Source organism: Ambystoma mexicanum, chromosome 6p (genome assembly GCF_040938575.1).
Source record: "Ambystoma mexicanum isolate Mex_15411 chromosome 6p, UKY_AmexF1_1, whole genome shotgun sequence".
Classification (NCBI taxonomy): domain Eukaryota; kingdom Metazoa; phylum Chordata; class Amphibia; order Caudata; family Ambystomatidae; genus Ambystoma; species Ambystoma mexicanum.
Window position 1 is genome coordinate 894,825,045 of NC_090935.1, and position 14,273 is coordinate 894,839,317.

The following is a 14,273-nucleotide window of genomic DNA, read 5'->3' on the forward strand; positions in this document are numbered from 1 at the left end:
TAAATGCTAAATTATTATTATTAGAATGTATGTCAACGTTGTTTTTCTCAGTGGTATTTTGGGAGATGTGTCGGCCATGAGTTTGGGCAGATTTGAGATGAGGGCTTTGTATCTTGGATGTTGCACATTTTTCAAATGAGTTGGCTCCCTTTGTGCCGCTTTCTTAATTGGGGGAGTCAGTATCCAATGCCTTACCTGAATATATTGGAATCTGCCGGATTCCTGAAGTCTGAGTTCTAATTTACATTGTATGAGGGATTTGGGATCATTGTCTTGAAACGTATCTCTCGGTCTGTTACAGCTCGCCTGTTTCCAATTGACGGATGCATGGTATTCAAGGGCTGGGGTAAACTGCGGGTTGTGAAACAATGGTGTGAGGGGTGAGGGAAAAGTCCTCAATTGATATTTCTTGACTGCTGTATCAGTCTTCCTCCCAGTTTTGTGATTAATCTTGTATGCATGTTGGGGGTCGGGGGGTCGATCTTTTTTAGGCAACCATAGATCTCCTAACTCACCAATCACCCTCTCAATCTGGACCCGTCTTTTCCCTGTATTTTCCACGCAGCGCTCTTTCATGACCCGGAATTGTGCAGCCTGGTAATATTTCAAAACGTTCTGAAGAACTGGGACGCCCCTAGCTATAGAAGTCATTAACATATTTGGAGCTAGCTGTGGAGCTTTAGTATTCCATATGAATATGGTGATCGCCTTATGTAGCTTTTGGAAGAAGGAAGCAGGGACCCGGATTGGGAGTGCCTGAAACATATAGAGAGCTTTGGGTTGAGTGACAAGTTTTACTGAGACGATTCTCCAGAGCCAAGAAACCGCTAACTGGCCCCATTCGACAATTTGGTCTTTAATTGCTTTTAGCATAGGGGGATAGTTGGCTTTGTACAGCTGATCAATTGCACAGGTTATGCTCAACCCCCAGCATATTAATACCTTCCAGAGCCAATCCAAATTGTGTTTGTACTCGTAAAAGTTGCACGTCATTAGGGGGGTGGGAGGGGATGGGTTTAATATTTCTGAATTAGTTTTGTTTATTTTTAAGCCTACAACCGTTCCAAACTTTTCCAGTTCTTGTACCGCAGCTTGCAGTGACTTCAAAGGATCAGAGGCTATGAGCAACATGTCATCTGCATATATCATGATCTTGTGTGGGACACCACCGAAGTCTATCCCTTTAATGGTGTCTCTGTCTGTCTGTCGTCTCCTGGCAAGGAGCGGCTCTAAGTGCAAAGCGTACAAAAGCGCTGACAAAGGGCACCCTTGCTTGGTCCCACGTTGTAGAGCAATGGAGAGAGATAAAACGATCATTGATTAGTAATTTTGCAAAAGGTTGTTTGTAATTAGCCATTATTTTGTCTATAAATGTTGGCACAAACCCCATCCTTCGCAGGGTCAGAAAGAGGAACTACCACTTGATACAGTCAAACATTTTCTCAGCATTGAGCAATAAGAGAACCACTGGGGTATATTCTTTTCATGTTTCTCTAGGATATGACATGTTTGTCTGATATTATCATGTGTCTGACGTTGTTTCATGAAACCAGCTTGGTCCGGATGTATTATTGAGGGCAGTAAATCCTCTATCCTATTGGCTAAAACTTTTGTATAGATCTTCGCGTGTAGGTTTATTAAGGCTATTGGACGGTAGGACCCACAGCTGCTCGGATCCTTGCCAGGTTTTGGAAAGAGTACTATTTTTGCTTCCTCCATGATGGGGAAGTATGACCCAAGTGTGCAAAGGAATTAAATAGAGAGGTTAGTCTGGGAGCTAATATATTCCAGTATGTTTTATAGAATAAGGCTGGATATCAGTCAGGGCCTGGAGATTTGCTCAGCGGAAGGCCATGTATAACCCTAATTTCATCTGGAGTGTTATCTAATTCGAGCTGATCCATATCCGCCAACGCTAAATGGGGAAGAGTGACTGCCTCTAAGTATTCTTTTTGGAATTTTGGGTCCGGAGATTCCGATTGGTACAAGTACGAATAGAATGTGTAAAACTGTGGTGATGATCTCGCCAGGGGGTAGCCGTTTGGTCTGGGATGCTGCTTTCTGCCGGAGTTGGCTAGCTAATAATCTGTCTGTTTATTGGCTTTTACAAAATATTTGTGAGGTTTAGCAAGGATTTTTGTGCTTTTTTTGGTTGGAATAGGTTTAGTATGCCTGCTGCAGCTCCGCAGGCTTTTTGTGTAGACGGCCCTGTGTTTGTTTCCATGTTTTTCATTGCTCGTCTTAAATCCTACTCTAATTCAAGTGCCATTTTTTGTTTGTATCGGATGGCCCCTTCAACTATCACGACCGCCGCCCCGTAAAGTTGCCTTGAAGGCGTCCCATGTCACATTTGCCTCGTGTCTCTGCAAATGGGTTAAGGTAAAAAAAAAGAACACCCCAAACCTCTCTCTAATTTTATCTCTAATGACCTGGTCCCCAATTAGTTCAGCTGGAAACCTCCAGGCCCATAATCTTGGTTTCCCTCGTGGTATATTCAGGTTCATCGAAAGTGGAGCATGATCCCATAGCATTATTGTATGGCATGTGATTTGCGTAATACTGCCTAATAGCCGGATAGAGGCCCAAGCGTAATCTATGCGTGAAAAAAGAGCAATGAATATGCAAGTAAAACGTTTATCCTTTCTCAGATCCTCTAAGAGTTGGCCAGATATCAACTAGGGATATAGTGTGTGACTGTGGTACGGTTCCGGATGTGGTACCAAGCTATACTTAAGTCTCAGAGAAGAATTAATTTTCCCTCCGTGAAAGATCCTAGATGGGCATGGGTCGACTTCAGAAAGCCCTCTTGGCCCACATTGAGGGCGTTTATTTAAGCTATGGTTAATGTCAAGGAACACAGCTCTAGAGTCGCAAATAGATAGCCCTCTTTATGGGCCTTAGTGCATACTACCTTGATTTGGGCTCCAGACCTACTTGCTAAGAGTACTCCAGCAACCTTCCCCACAGCGTTCACCTGTAAAATGACGGGATAATGTTGCAAGCAAAATGTGTGCCTGTCCGTATCACGGATGTGAGTTTTCTTGGAGCGCCACCAAATTGGGTTGGTAGCCCTCCAGTAAGCCCGTCTCTGCTACAGTTGGATTTTTCTGTCAATAATCTATAGATTTCTTCAGCTTTATTAGACTTGATGTTGTACATGTGTGTGTATATAGGGGAGTATGGGGGTGGATATGAGTTGTTGGGATTTGCTTGGGGGTTTATCTTGTAATGTATATAGCTGTTTAGTATACTGTTTTCATGAATTTGGAATCATCTTCTGGAGTGTCCTGTTGTATGTGATTTTATGGTTTTGTATATAAATTTTAAAATAAAGAGTTAAAAAAAAATCTATAGATATCTGGATATCTTCCATTACGTCGCTACGTAGAAGCTTTTGTATTTGGTCCTCTGAGGCAGGCTTTCCAGTCGACCCTCGGCGTACCTCGGTTTCTTTTCCCTTGTCAATCCAGTGATGACCATTCCCAGGGTTTAAAATGTTTGGAGAGCCGGTCGTTCGTGCTGTCAGAACCCCATTGCGGTATCTTCAATTTGAAATAGGGCAATTCTTGCTTCTCGAAGTTATTCTATGTTTCCTTCCTTCAATGGGAAAGTCCATTTGTATTTGATCCGTCCTGATTGTAAGGTTTTTACCACTACTTACATGTGATTTTCTTTTTTTGGAGCACTGTTTGCGAAAGATCCTGATAGAATTGAATTTCTGTCCCTTTATGTTATTGGCATCAATGTTCTTGCCTCTTTGAGAATGTGTTCTTTTTGTGAATGTAGTGCGCAGGTTGCTAGCACATCACAAGGGCGGATGTTGCTGCGTCTGGACCGGTTTCCGAGGTATGGATTTCAAGATTGTGCGCAATCCTTGGCAGATCTTCTAAAGCAATATCCACTTGTTTACGTTCTTGCCCAAGTTCCTGGATTGCATGTTCATTTGTATCGACCCGTTCTTCCAGAGAGGATATCTCCTTGCTAAAGTCCCCTAATGATTGCTTGATTTCAGATTTAAACGAGGAAAATTGTAGTTTGGAGGAAGCAGAAAGCTTTTCTTGGAGGTCTTGGAAACGTTTTGCAAAGCCCTCTTTGGAAGCCGCCATGTCTGAATCCTCGATACGTGGCTCCAGTGGGGAGTATACCTCAGATGAGTTACTGGCTGAAGGCGTTTTGCTCACAGTTTATGCAGTGGATTAGTTTGAATTTGGTGAGCCAGTGTGTTCCCAGCCGGGGTCTGCTTCTTTTTGCCTCTCAGCATTTGTGTAGTGCCGTGACAGCGTAGGAGTCACTAGCTCTAACTGCACTCAGCCGAGGAGATTAATCATATTAGCAAACCAGGGGTAAAGAAATTATGATCTTCTGGGTAAAGATCGGGCATACCTGGAGGAGATAAATGTACGCTCTGTCACTGTATTTTGCCGCCAGTACCAGCCTTCTCCCTCCTCGTAGAGAGCCACCAGTCTTGCAGATTCTATCCAGCGATGCACACTCTTGTAGTTATCCCGCAAAAGGGTCTTCGTGATGGAGGGGTGGTATCAGGGGAAGAGGTTATATATGCCCCTGATGCAACCTCTCTGGGTGCCTTATGTGGCGGCAAGGGTCTGCACCCTACTGCCTGCGGGGTCAGTGCCTTTATAGGTGCTTGCTCGGTCCGCACGAGTCCTGAAGCTACTTTAAGGATCTTGTTAGAATTGTCTGTGATGGCAGGGTCTCATTTGGAATGGTCCAGGACTCCCACACTGCCTGGCTAGTTCTACAGTAGGCAAATCTGCAGCTCTCCCAGGAATTTGCTTCAGGGTCTCGCCCCTCTCACCTGGTCCGCTCCACAAGTTGCAGTGAATACTGGAATCGGAAGCTAGTGTTTGGGGCAGAGTGCCTGATCCCTACCCCATCTAATCCTTCCGGTATCCCCTCGCTGCTGTTCGTGTCGTGGGTATCCCGTGGTAAGCAAGATTTCCACTGCCGCGATGGACAGGGTGTCAAGTGCCAGTGTCCCGGAGCCAAGAGAGCCTCACACTGCCAATGTTCACTTCGGCTTCCTGGCTAGTTGAAGTTCTGCAATAAGATTGAGGGCAGGTGTTGAGATTCCAGATTGCAACTGGATACTATCTGGTCAACCTTCTGCTTGAGGCCCGCTTTAAGATAATCTGTGCTACAATTGATGCTTTATAAAGATGGAGCACACGCATGCACGTCTTACCAGTGCGGTGGCCATCTTGGAACTGTGTAAGCCATTTTAAATGTCCCGCGCAACTGAGCTCCATTGCAACAACTAGTCTGCGTGTTTAGCTTAGGGTTTCTTTCAGTCCATACTAACTCCTCCTTTCTCTTACTCGTCTCAGTACTTGAGGCATTATGGGAGTTGCGTCCATAGGATTTTTAAGTCTGCCAAAATGATATTGTTTTGGATTCTTGTTTAGAACAAATCTATCAGAGTCGGAGACAGGAGATGGTAAATGTGTTATATGCCTATGCGGTACGAATGGTATTCTTATCAGAATGGCAGTATACCATCAGCAATTTAGATGTTATAGTGCTTTCTTCAAAAGATGGAAGGGGGGGGTGATGCAGCGTCTCTCGCAATGGAGTCATCACCTCCTCCCGGTAGTCGTTCCCTAGCACATGACCCTCCATCATCATAGGATCCGGTAGTGGCTGCCGTCCCCAGGCCATGTGGGGGGGAGACCATCATCTGGGAATCAGTCGTGACTCTGTATTGAAACCTTCTGCTAAAGACATGTGCTTATTTTGTGCGGATGAGATATTCATTTGGTTTTGGGAGGGAGTTCTATATTCTTCTTTTTATGGGATTGAATTTGTTGCAAAGTGTTGCCTCTCTGTTAGGTAAGACTGCACTTTAATACTGTTACAGGGCCGATGAAGAAAAGGGCAATTCCTGTTTGGACCTGTTCAGACCAGGAGGACCCAGGGCTCAAACCCCTGCTCAGACAGCAGGTAAGCATGCACCAACATGTGTTACTCCCACTGTCCCCACAGGCCATCCCCAACCCTTCTGGTCACCTGTGATGTTCCCTTGTGCCCCCACCATTCTCGCACACAGGTGTTGCCTGTTTTTCTTGATTCTTCTACCGTTCTCCCCCTCAAGCCTACTTCTGCAGGAGTCTGTCCTGATAAATTCTGGTTTCACCATCACCGTCTTGTGGCCACTGCTGGATTTGACTTTTATGGACTTCATTCATTCACGGCGTGTCACCCTTTCTCAACTCTCATGCTGGACTTCCTTTGCATCTAGTACTCATGGTGGCCCTGAATCCTGCTGTTCCCACCTTCATCATGTATCCTGGCTTGCAACATTATGTGTTACTGACTTCTGCAATTGTATTCACTCTCCCCTCTTGCTTCTCCACTCTTTTGACTGCTAACTCTGTTCTCTCCTCCTTTCCCTTCTCCCCTTTCCTATTTCCTCCTCTTACTTTATTCTATGCACTTAGTCTTTCAGAATTGTCCCTGGACCTAGTATGATGGCAACCTCGTCTGTCTCCTCCCACTCCCCTTACTGGTTTTTTCCTCCCCACGCTCCCTCCAGCACTATCGGAAATGTCATCAGGCCTAGTAGGATAGTTGCTTGATTTGTTCCTCGCCTACCTTTCTGCATCCCTCTCCCTCACCTTGTTTTTCTCCGGCTCTACCAGAAATGTCGTCAGGCCTAGTATGGTAGTCGTCTGTCTGTTTCCATTTCCTTCCCACTCTCTCCCCCTCCGTTCCTTATCTATGTCTTAGCTCTTGCACTATCTGAAATGTCGTCAGGCCGAGTACAATAGTTAATTTCACATCCTTACTGTTCATGGCCTGTAAGAATGTCATTGTATTTTCCCTTGTTACCTCCCTTGCCTTGAAGCGCTTTGAAACACAGTTTATTTATATAGCGCCTATACACAATCATATCATACCATGTTTGCCACCCGCACAAAGAGATTCTTTGAAGAGCATATGTTATTGTTTTCAGTGATTGAATGGGTAGTACTTACTTACAATACTCGCAATGAAAAACATTACATCTGCAAATAGGTCACTGAATCTTGGTGCTTTTTTAAGATGGGCCTCCTGGTACCTTTGTTGAGGCCCAACTCATAATTGCTAAGGTGCTACCATTTTTTGCATTTTGATAAAAGGCTTCCATGTTTGAGCCATGTTTTCCGAGACCACAAATTTGTAACATAATTGTGTTACATAAATTCCTACATTTCTCAGATTGATATTGTCCTACCCTCCAATGAGTCAACAAATTTGGTAATTTCCATGTAGGAATAATGATGATGGAGAAAACTATTTATTAATAACAAGAAAACAAAGTGGAGAAAACATTTCTAACATTGAAAAAGTTAATTTTATTTGTGGCACAGTATTCAGTAATGAGAATAACATTACAGGGGGACGAGAATGTGAGCATCATGAGATCTGACATTTGGCCTGCGTTTCGTGCTTGGCGCCTTCTCAAGGCTTAACAATTGATGTTGTTTTGGTAATCTTAGATTTGATGGTCCTAAACTCTTCAAGACCCTTCATGGCTTTGAATCTTTTTTTTTTGCTAGGCTTTTCTATTTGAAAATATAGCGAAACAATTAGGCAAATTGTCAGATGACCACGTTACTCAGAGACCGAGAATGTTGTAGTTGTTGGGGTAGAGGTTTTGCAGGTTACAAAGAACATTAAAAATGAAATTATGTATTGTTCATAACAGATGTAAATACTGTTGGCACCTGCACGTTGTACATTCCCACCGGCACACAGCACGCCACCCTAGCCAATGCCAGAGGCATGCAGCATATGGTGTCCTTCTTGCATCTGAACGACCGTGAGTGGCAGTTGGAGTTGCAAAGGCCCACAAGAATTGTAAGTGGGTGTAGGTGGGCCTGAGGCATACAGGTAGAAAAATTAGGGTTTAGCAGCGCTGAAAATAAGAACAGCAGATGAAACACTGCCAGCAGTTGGGCCTCCTAGTATTGCTATAAAAATCAGGCAAGGGGCACAATATTACTTGCAGTATTCCGCTGGCAGATATCCCTAGATCCATATTGTTGTAATGATACTTGTAATAAATACACACAGGATCCTTCAATAACTTTGATTAGCTTTTATCATTGAGTCCTATTGGTGCACATGAGTGATAAAATGCACTACAAGCTGTGGGGCACCATAGTTACCGGTGGCTCTGTTTCACGTTGTGGGCATATTCACCATACTATAGAGCCACACTTTTTCAGATGAACAAGCAGAGGGCAGGAAAGGCTTTGTGCTATAATACACTTTGTTGGCGTGTTCTTTGGTGGTGCCAACGTTTGTAAATCATTTGTATGCCATTCTTCAGGTTTGCACTTTTACTAAAGCAATTCATCTCATACAGCATTGCTGCAGTTCCCTGGTAAAAGAATCCTTCCAGTTGTGCCTGATTCCGGTGTCTTGCTCAGTGTGGGCAACACTCGGTTTTATTTTGTCTTTCATTTCTTAAGATCTCTCTCTTTTTTATTTGTGTGCATTTGGGTAGCAAAATATTTCAAATATTTGTATTCTGGTCATATCTTCCTTACTGAAATAAAGCCTTTCAATGAGGTTCTTCACATTTCATTTCGGGGGTTAGAGAGGATGTGTGAGCGTCTTTGTCTGTGATTTGGATTATATATTCATAATTCCTATTTTCTTAAAGAGTGTGAGTGCATTTACCAGATATGCTCTATAATGGTAAGTAAGAGTTAAGCAATCCGGTTCATAGTTCTTTCCAAAGTGAGAAGTGAAAGATGATGTATTTAATGAGCCTATGATACACCTGGAATACTGTTATGTGCGTATGCATTCTGTGCAATGTAGGTCTGGTGGTAAGTGGGTGCTAGGAATAAGATGACTCGCATGCAAGCTTCCACTGCCCCTTCCTTGGATAGGAGTTTTGATGGTCGTGAGAAAGGCTATGTTTTGGGAATCTGCGGTGGAGAGGTCCAGTGGATGAGCACGAGGAATGTGAAGGAGCAGTAGATTGAGTGGGATTTCAGATCGCAGGATGTCTGAAGGAGAGTAAAGGAGGTTAAAGTTGACCAGGTAAGGGCAATACGGCAATCTATGAATACACTTGAACCCCATGAGAGGCCCCAGGAAGACAAATGTGAAGACTTTGTTGGATAATGAGTAGCCTCCTGTGAGTTGGTGGGCATATGTAATAGAGCAGTGCTGGAGGTATTGGAGCGTGCAAGATGCAACGTTTTAAACTTTATCTTGACTGAAACTTAAAGGAGTAGAAGAGAAGACCCAGGAGGAGGCTAGAACACAACAGAAGACGCCTGCGCACCAGAGTGGGTATTAGTATTTTAGTAATGTGGTATGTGAGGTCGGATCAAATTTTGCAACTGTTCAGAAGGTGTAACCTGGCTACTGAGGCAGTGGAGGTAATCAATTGCTGAAGCGTAAGCTCAATGTTGAAGACCCACAGGTTGCGAAACAAGTAGGTTTAAGACCTGTCATGTGGACGGCCTTGATGTTTCTTTTATAAAAAGAAAGATGCAGGTAACTGGGTTTTAAAATTTTAAATGTACGCTTGTAATCGGAAAATTTGAAGGAGGTGGTGATAAAACTTTGTTTGCAATGTATTTATTTCCAGTATGTGGGGGTGTGGTCAGTGATAGTTTTTATCTGCGGGTACCTTTTTCCAATTGAAATATTCACTGTGTGATGTTGTTTGTTTCAGTTTCTCTGCTGTGCTGCAAGGAAGCGAAAATGACATGAGATTTGTTTACTGTGCATCCTGTATTTGTTACATGCTTGACGACTGGTCAGGCATGGATATGAAGAAGTCCATCAGTTACATCAGAAGTAGCATGGTAAGTTTGACGAACACGTGATTTATAGATGTGATTCGTCCAGTTGCTTAAAACATGCATTATTTTCCTTCGGAGGCATCCTCTCACTTAATAGAATTAATTATCACTGCTTTGATGGGTTGTTATTATAAACTGCTTGTTTCGGGTGCTGGATGGTTCACTGTTCGCCCAAAGGTAAGGGTTAGACTGTGGAAACATCTTTGTAGCAATGCTAGAAAGGTTTTTTGAGCAAACCAACATGGAACAACTTGGCAGTGTGGGACTCCTGTATTTGGATTTTATAATTGTTGTATTCCCACTGGTTGTTTGTACCTTTTTATTAAACTGTCTTTTGTCTCCCTACTTTCCATTTCTAGTCGTTTCTAGTGTGTTGTAAAAACTCTAGATACATATTAGGCTTGTCTATTAACATATTTGCCATTGCAGATACTTAACTACAAGAAATACCCATTGGCATCAGCATGTTTTCTTTCTGCACTCAAATGATGAACACAAATTGTAGCATAAACCCAGGATATCGGGTACACAGCCGTAGCATCTTCCTTTAGCTTTTAGAGCGTATCCTTGGATGTTCTTGTCCACCCTCCAACCCCCGATCCTTTGCCTGCCTCTGTCTTGTCTTCTCTTCTGCTGCAGCAATTTAAACTGGGGTACTGTTACTCTTCGGATCTCGCCCCATGTGGGATCTGCCATTTCTACGTGATTATTGCGTGTTCCGATGTGGCCATTTTTGAAGCTCCTAATAAATACAGGAAAACATTGAACTTTTATTAAATAATCTTTACAGTTAATACTCTATCCTGCAGCGACCTTGTAATACAGTATTTATTGAATCAATAGTGCATGTTACCTTGTTGTAAGGAAGAGGAAACATTATATTCGAGTATAGAATTTTTTAAATATTCTAAAGTAAAATGGAATGTGACTCGTACAGAAAAACGGAGAGGTTGATGAAAATTCACAAAGGTATATCACTGAGCACCCAATGTCGTGAAGGGTATTAGAACATCCACATATAGGGATAATTTCTATTAACAAGCAATTTGATGCAGGTGCTTAACCCTCTCAACCCCACTGGCCTCACATCTTGAGGGGTGTAGGAGGGGGAGTGGGGGCTTAAGAAATGTACAGGGCCCCTGAAAGCTGAATCCCCTCCTGGGCATCTCTGATTTTCTAGTTCTTCTCTGTGAATGCTATCTCTGAATGCCTTGGGATTAGTAGGAGAAATTTAAGTAATGGCTGCTTGAGTATTGGACCTGGTTTGTGGTAAACGTTGGATTCTCTGTGCCACCCCGCTTCCAGTCACCCAACTGCTGTGGCATTGACACAGGATAGCCTAAACCTCCAACTTGGTGTGTCTCCCTGCTCCTGGCCATTTTGGTCTCTTTTTGCCTGCTGCTGCATCTCACCTGTCCCATACTCCACCGCCCTGTCCTCTAATTCCCAATGTTTGAAGTTGTGATGAATCTAACAATATCGTCACTATTTCTCTGGAGGGAAGGGAAGCTTCGCTTACATGGCCAGGGAAAGCCAGAAGCTACCCGACCCTGACCCTGGGGGTGGCTATCTGCAGGAGGACCACATAGGAGAAGACCAACTCCAAAGAGGAAGGAAAACACTGTACCCAAATAACCTTGCAGCCATAGGTCCACATGACGCCCATGTACCTTTACAACATACCTCTATGGCCTATTGTGCCATAGATACTAATTTCCCACGTTTCCCCAACTAATCGCCCGATTTACCTCCCTGCCTCCCCATTTTAGGACTGAGACGAGGAAGAGGGTTGGAGCAACAAAGATGACCAGAAGCGATAAGCCAACACTGCGTTCTAGTCTTTTGGAAAATATGGACCAATGCCGGGAAGTTTAAAACTGCCACAGCTGACGGGGGATCTGAGAGAGAGGCAGAGTAAGAAGCTGTTTTCAACTTGTTCTGAGGCCGGTTGGGACGCCAGAGATGAGCCAATTGTAGGAAGCAGCAAAGAGGCTAACACAAACGTGTGCAGGGAGACCGTACCGAAAGAAGCTTACCGGTTAATGGCCGTGGGCAGCTGGAGCCGCTGGAGCGAAGCAAACCAAAGCAGGAGCTGACGGACACGCATTGTCAGCGGACTGGGAGAGAAGCGGAAGAAGAGACACATCTGCCAAAGTCACCCCTGTAAGCCCAGGGAGAAAGAATGGGTTACCGGGGTGCAGGAAGGCAAATGCTGCGTCGCAGCAATAACGCATGAGTGCTCAATTGAACTTATACAAACTGACATGTATGGGAACCTTGTTATGAAAGGGGTGACGTCCCATTATTTTAAAGGGATTAATACTTATCTTAACAGTGTTAAAGTTGGGTAGGAGACCCAATGCTTAAGAGGAAGATTTGATACACATGTGAATAGTGCTGCAAAGGAGTCGGAGGCCCAACACATGAAAAGAGGAATTAAAAAGGAAACAAACTGTCAAGAGGGTCAGTACCCCAATATTGGAATAACATTGTCACGTGGATGAAAGAGTGAATGAAGAAAGGAAAAGCCTTGCCAGGTTAGTGCACTTGGAAGACAGTGAGTCTGGGACTCACACTCAAGAGAGAAAGACAAAAGGAAGTCAAGTGATATCGTGGCACAAGAGTAAACCAGGGGGGAGCCAAGAAGTGAACATCAAAATTGTGGAAGTACTCAAACTGGAGGACCTTACGGGAGAAGCTGTCCTCCTTAAAAATGTGGAGTGAAACAATCGGAGACAAGAGAAACCTAGGGAAGGAACTCACTCCGTTTTGGTGAAACAGTGGGACATGATTGATCTTAATCCGGAAGTGTTGGATAAACAGTGACCTTAATCCGGAAGTGCTGGATAAACAGTGACGGATCAGAGGACATTACGTTGAAAACTTTGAAAGGAAGCTACAAGCACATAGCCTACCAGAATCCCCATTTGCACATTATACTGAGTAAGAGTGTAAGGGTCCGTTTAGAATTGTTAAACACAGGACAGAGGACGCTGTTTTGTTGACATCCTGACACAGATGTTCCTTAGTTTTATTGAGGCAGGGAAACCCCTCTTAGGATTAGGGACAGAAGTTTTCCCCTACCCGTCTTATTTTTATCTAATCAGTAAAACGCCAAATGTATATCGAAACTGATTACTGTGCTCGAGTCTTACTCTTGAACCCTTACAGAGTTTATAGAAAGACTATGGTTTCAATGTCCTAAATGGGCTTTTCATGAGTCCAAGCACTAGGTGCCGAGGTGTTGGGAGTTGGGCAGCTGTGAGACAACATCTTCTCTCATGCCCGTCTCTCTACCCATATTCCTCATCTATGTGGAATCCTGGCTTTATGTTGCTCTCAACACTTGCATGGTACTTATTGATCTACACATCCCCTTTTACTCAGATTTATTTGCTCTTCTTCAAATGTTTTTGGCTTTAAAATATATGCAGCAGAAAACCTATAACCACAGCCCGCTTCTCTGGCACATTTTAGGTCCGCTTTTAGATTTAGAAACCTATTTAAACTTTTATTATAATTCTTAAATATACTTTTGATGCCATCTCTTTTCTTAGGAAGACACAAAAAGGTTAAACCTATGTGGAGAAGGCACAAAATGTTTAAAGTGGACACAGTGCCTCTTGAAGATACCTACAGTGAGGGGGTCAGCAATGTGAGGTGGACACATTTGTGATGGTTTTTCAAAAGATGGCATTTTATTAACTCAAACATTTGGATAAATGCCTCACTATCCTTACTCTGACAAGGATGTGCCTGCCTAAAATGCTCTAACAAAAGTATTTCTGTCCCTCACATTAATACATAAAACAACTCAATGTGGTAATATATGGCAGTTTAAACAAAACAAATGTGTCAGTTATTTCCACAACCTGTTAACAGTCATTCCTTATAATCTGGGCGAATTCCCCTTTCCCAGATCAAGCAGGATTGGATTCAACAGTTCCAAAAGAAATACGGAAATCCTGTCTTGTAACAAACTTCCACTTCAGTTCTCTTTTAGTTCCAACTTGGATTCAACCAACAGTTCACAGGTGTTAAACAACGTGTTCTTCTTTCCAATTGTGACAAAGATCTTGAAACCATTTTTTCATCAGTAATGAATACTTCCATACTTCATTAGTTTCAACAAAATGTCTTTTGTCAGGATATTTCTGCACCATTTCCCAAAATCACTTGTTTGACGATATTAAATTATTCTGCAGCAGTTCACACAACACTTGCTTCATTGATATTCATTTGTGAGGATGATTTTGTATCAGTTCACAAGAAACCTATTGATTCTGCCACTTCTTCTTTGAGACTTTTAACCATATCACAGCACTCAGTAACGTCCACCCGGTCCACTCAGCTGCCATGCCTACTACTACAAGATTCTCTGCCCTGGTGTCTCCTGCCAGGACAGAATAGACTACTAATTACAAGTACTTCTGTTGTAAAAGCTAC

At 43.2% G+C, this 14,273-nt stretch overlaps 1 protein-coding gene across 2 annotated transcripts in view; it reads left to right on the forward strand.

The window, feature by feature from the left end:
* Nucleotides 1-14,273, forward strand: part of PGGT1B (protein geranylgeranyltransferase type I subunit beta) — a 605,666-nt gene that overhangs the window by 279,868 nt on the left and 311,525 nt on the right. For both annotated transcript variants that reach the window (XM_069625517.1, XM_069625518.1), the window contains one exon: nucleotides 9,698-9,830. In XM_069625517.1, coding sequence (XP_069481618.1) covers nucleotides 9,698-9,830 — 133 coding nt within the window. The remainder of the gene's footprint in view (nucleotides 1-9,697; nucleotides 9,831-14,273) is intronic.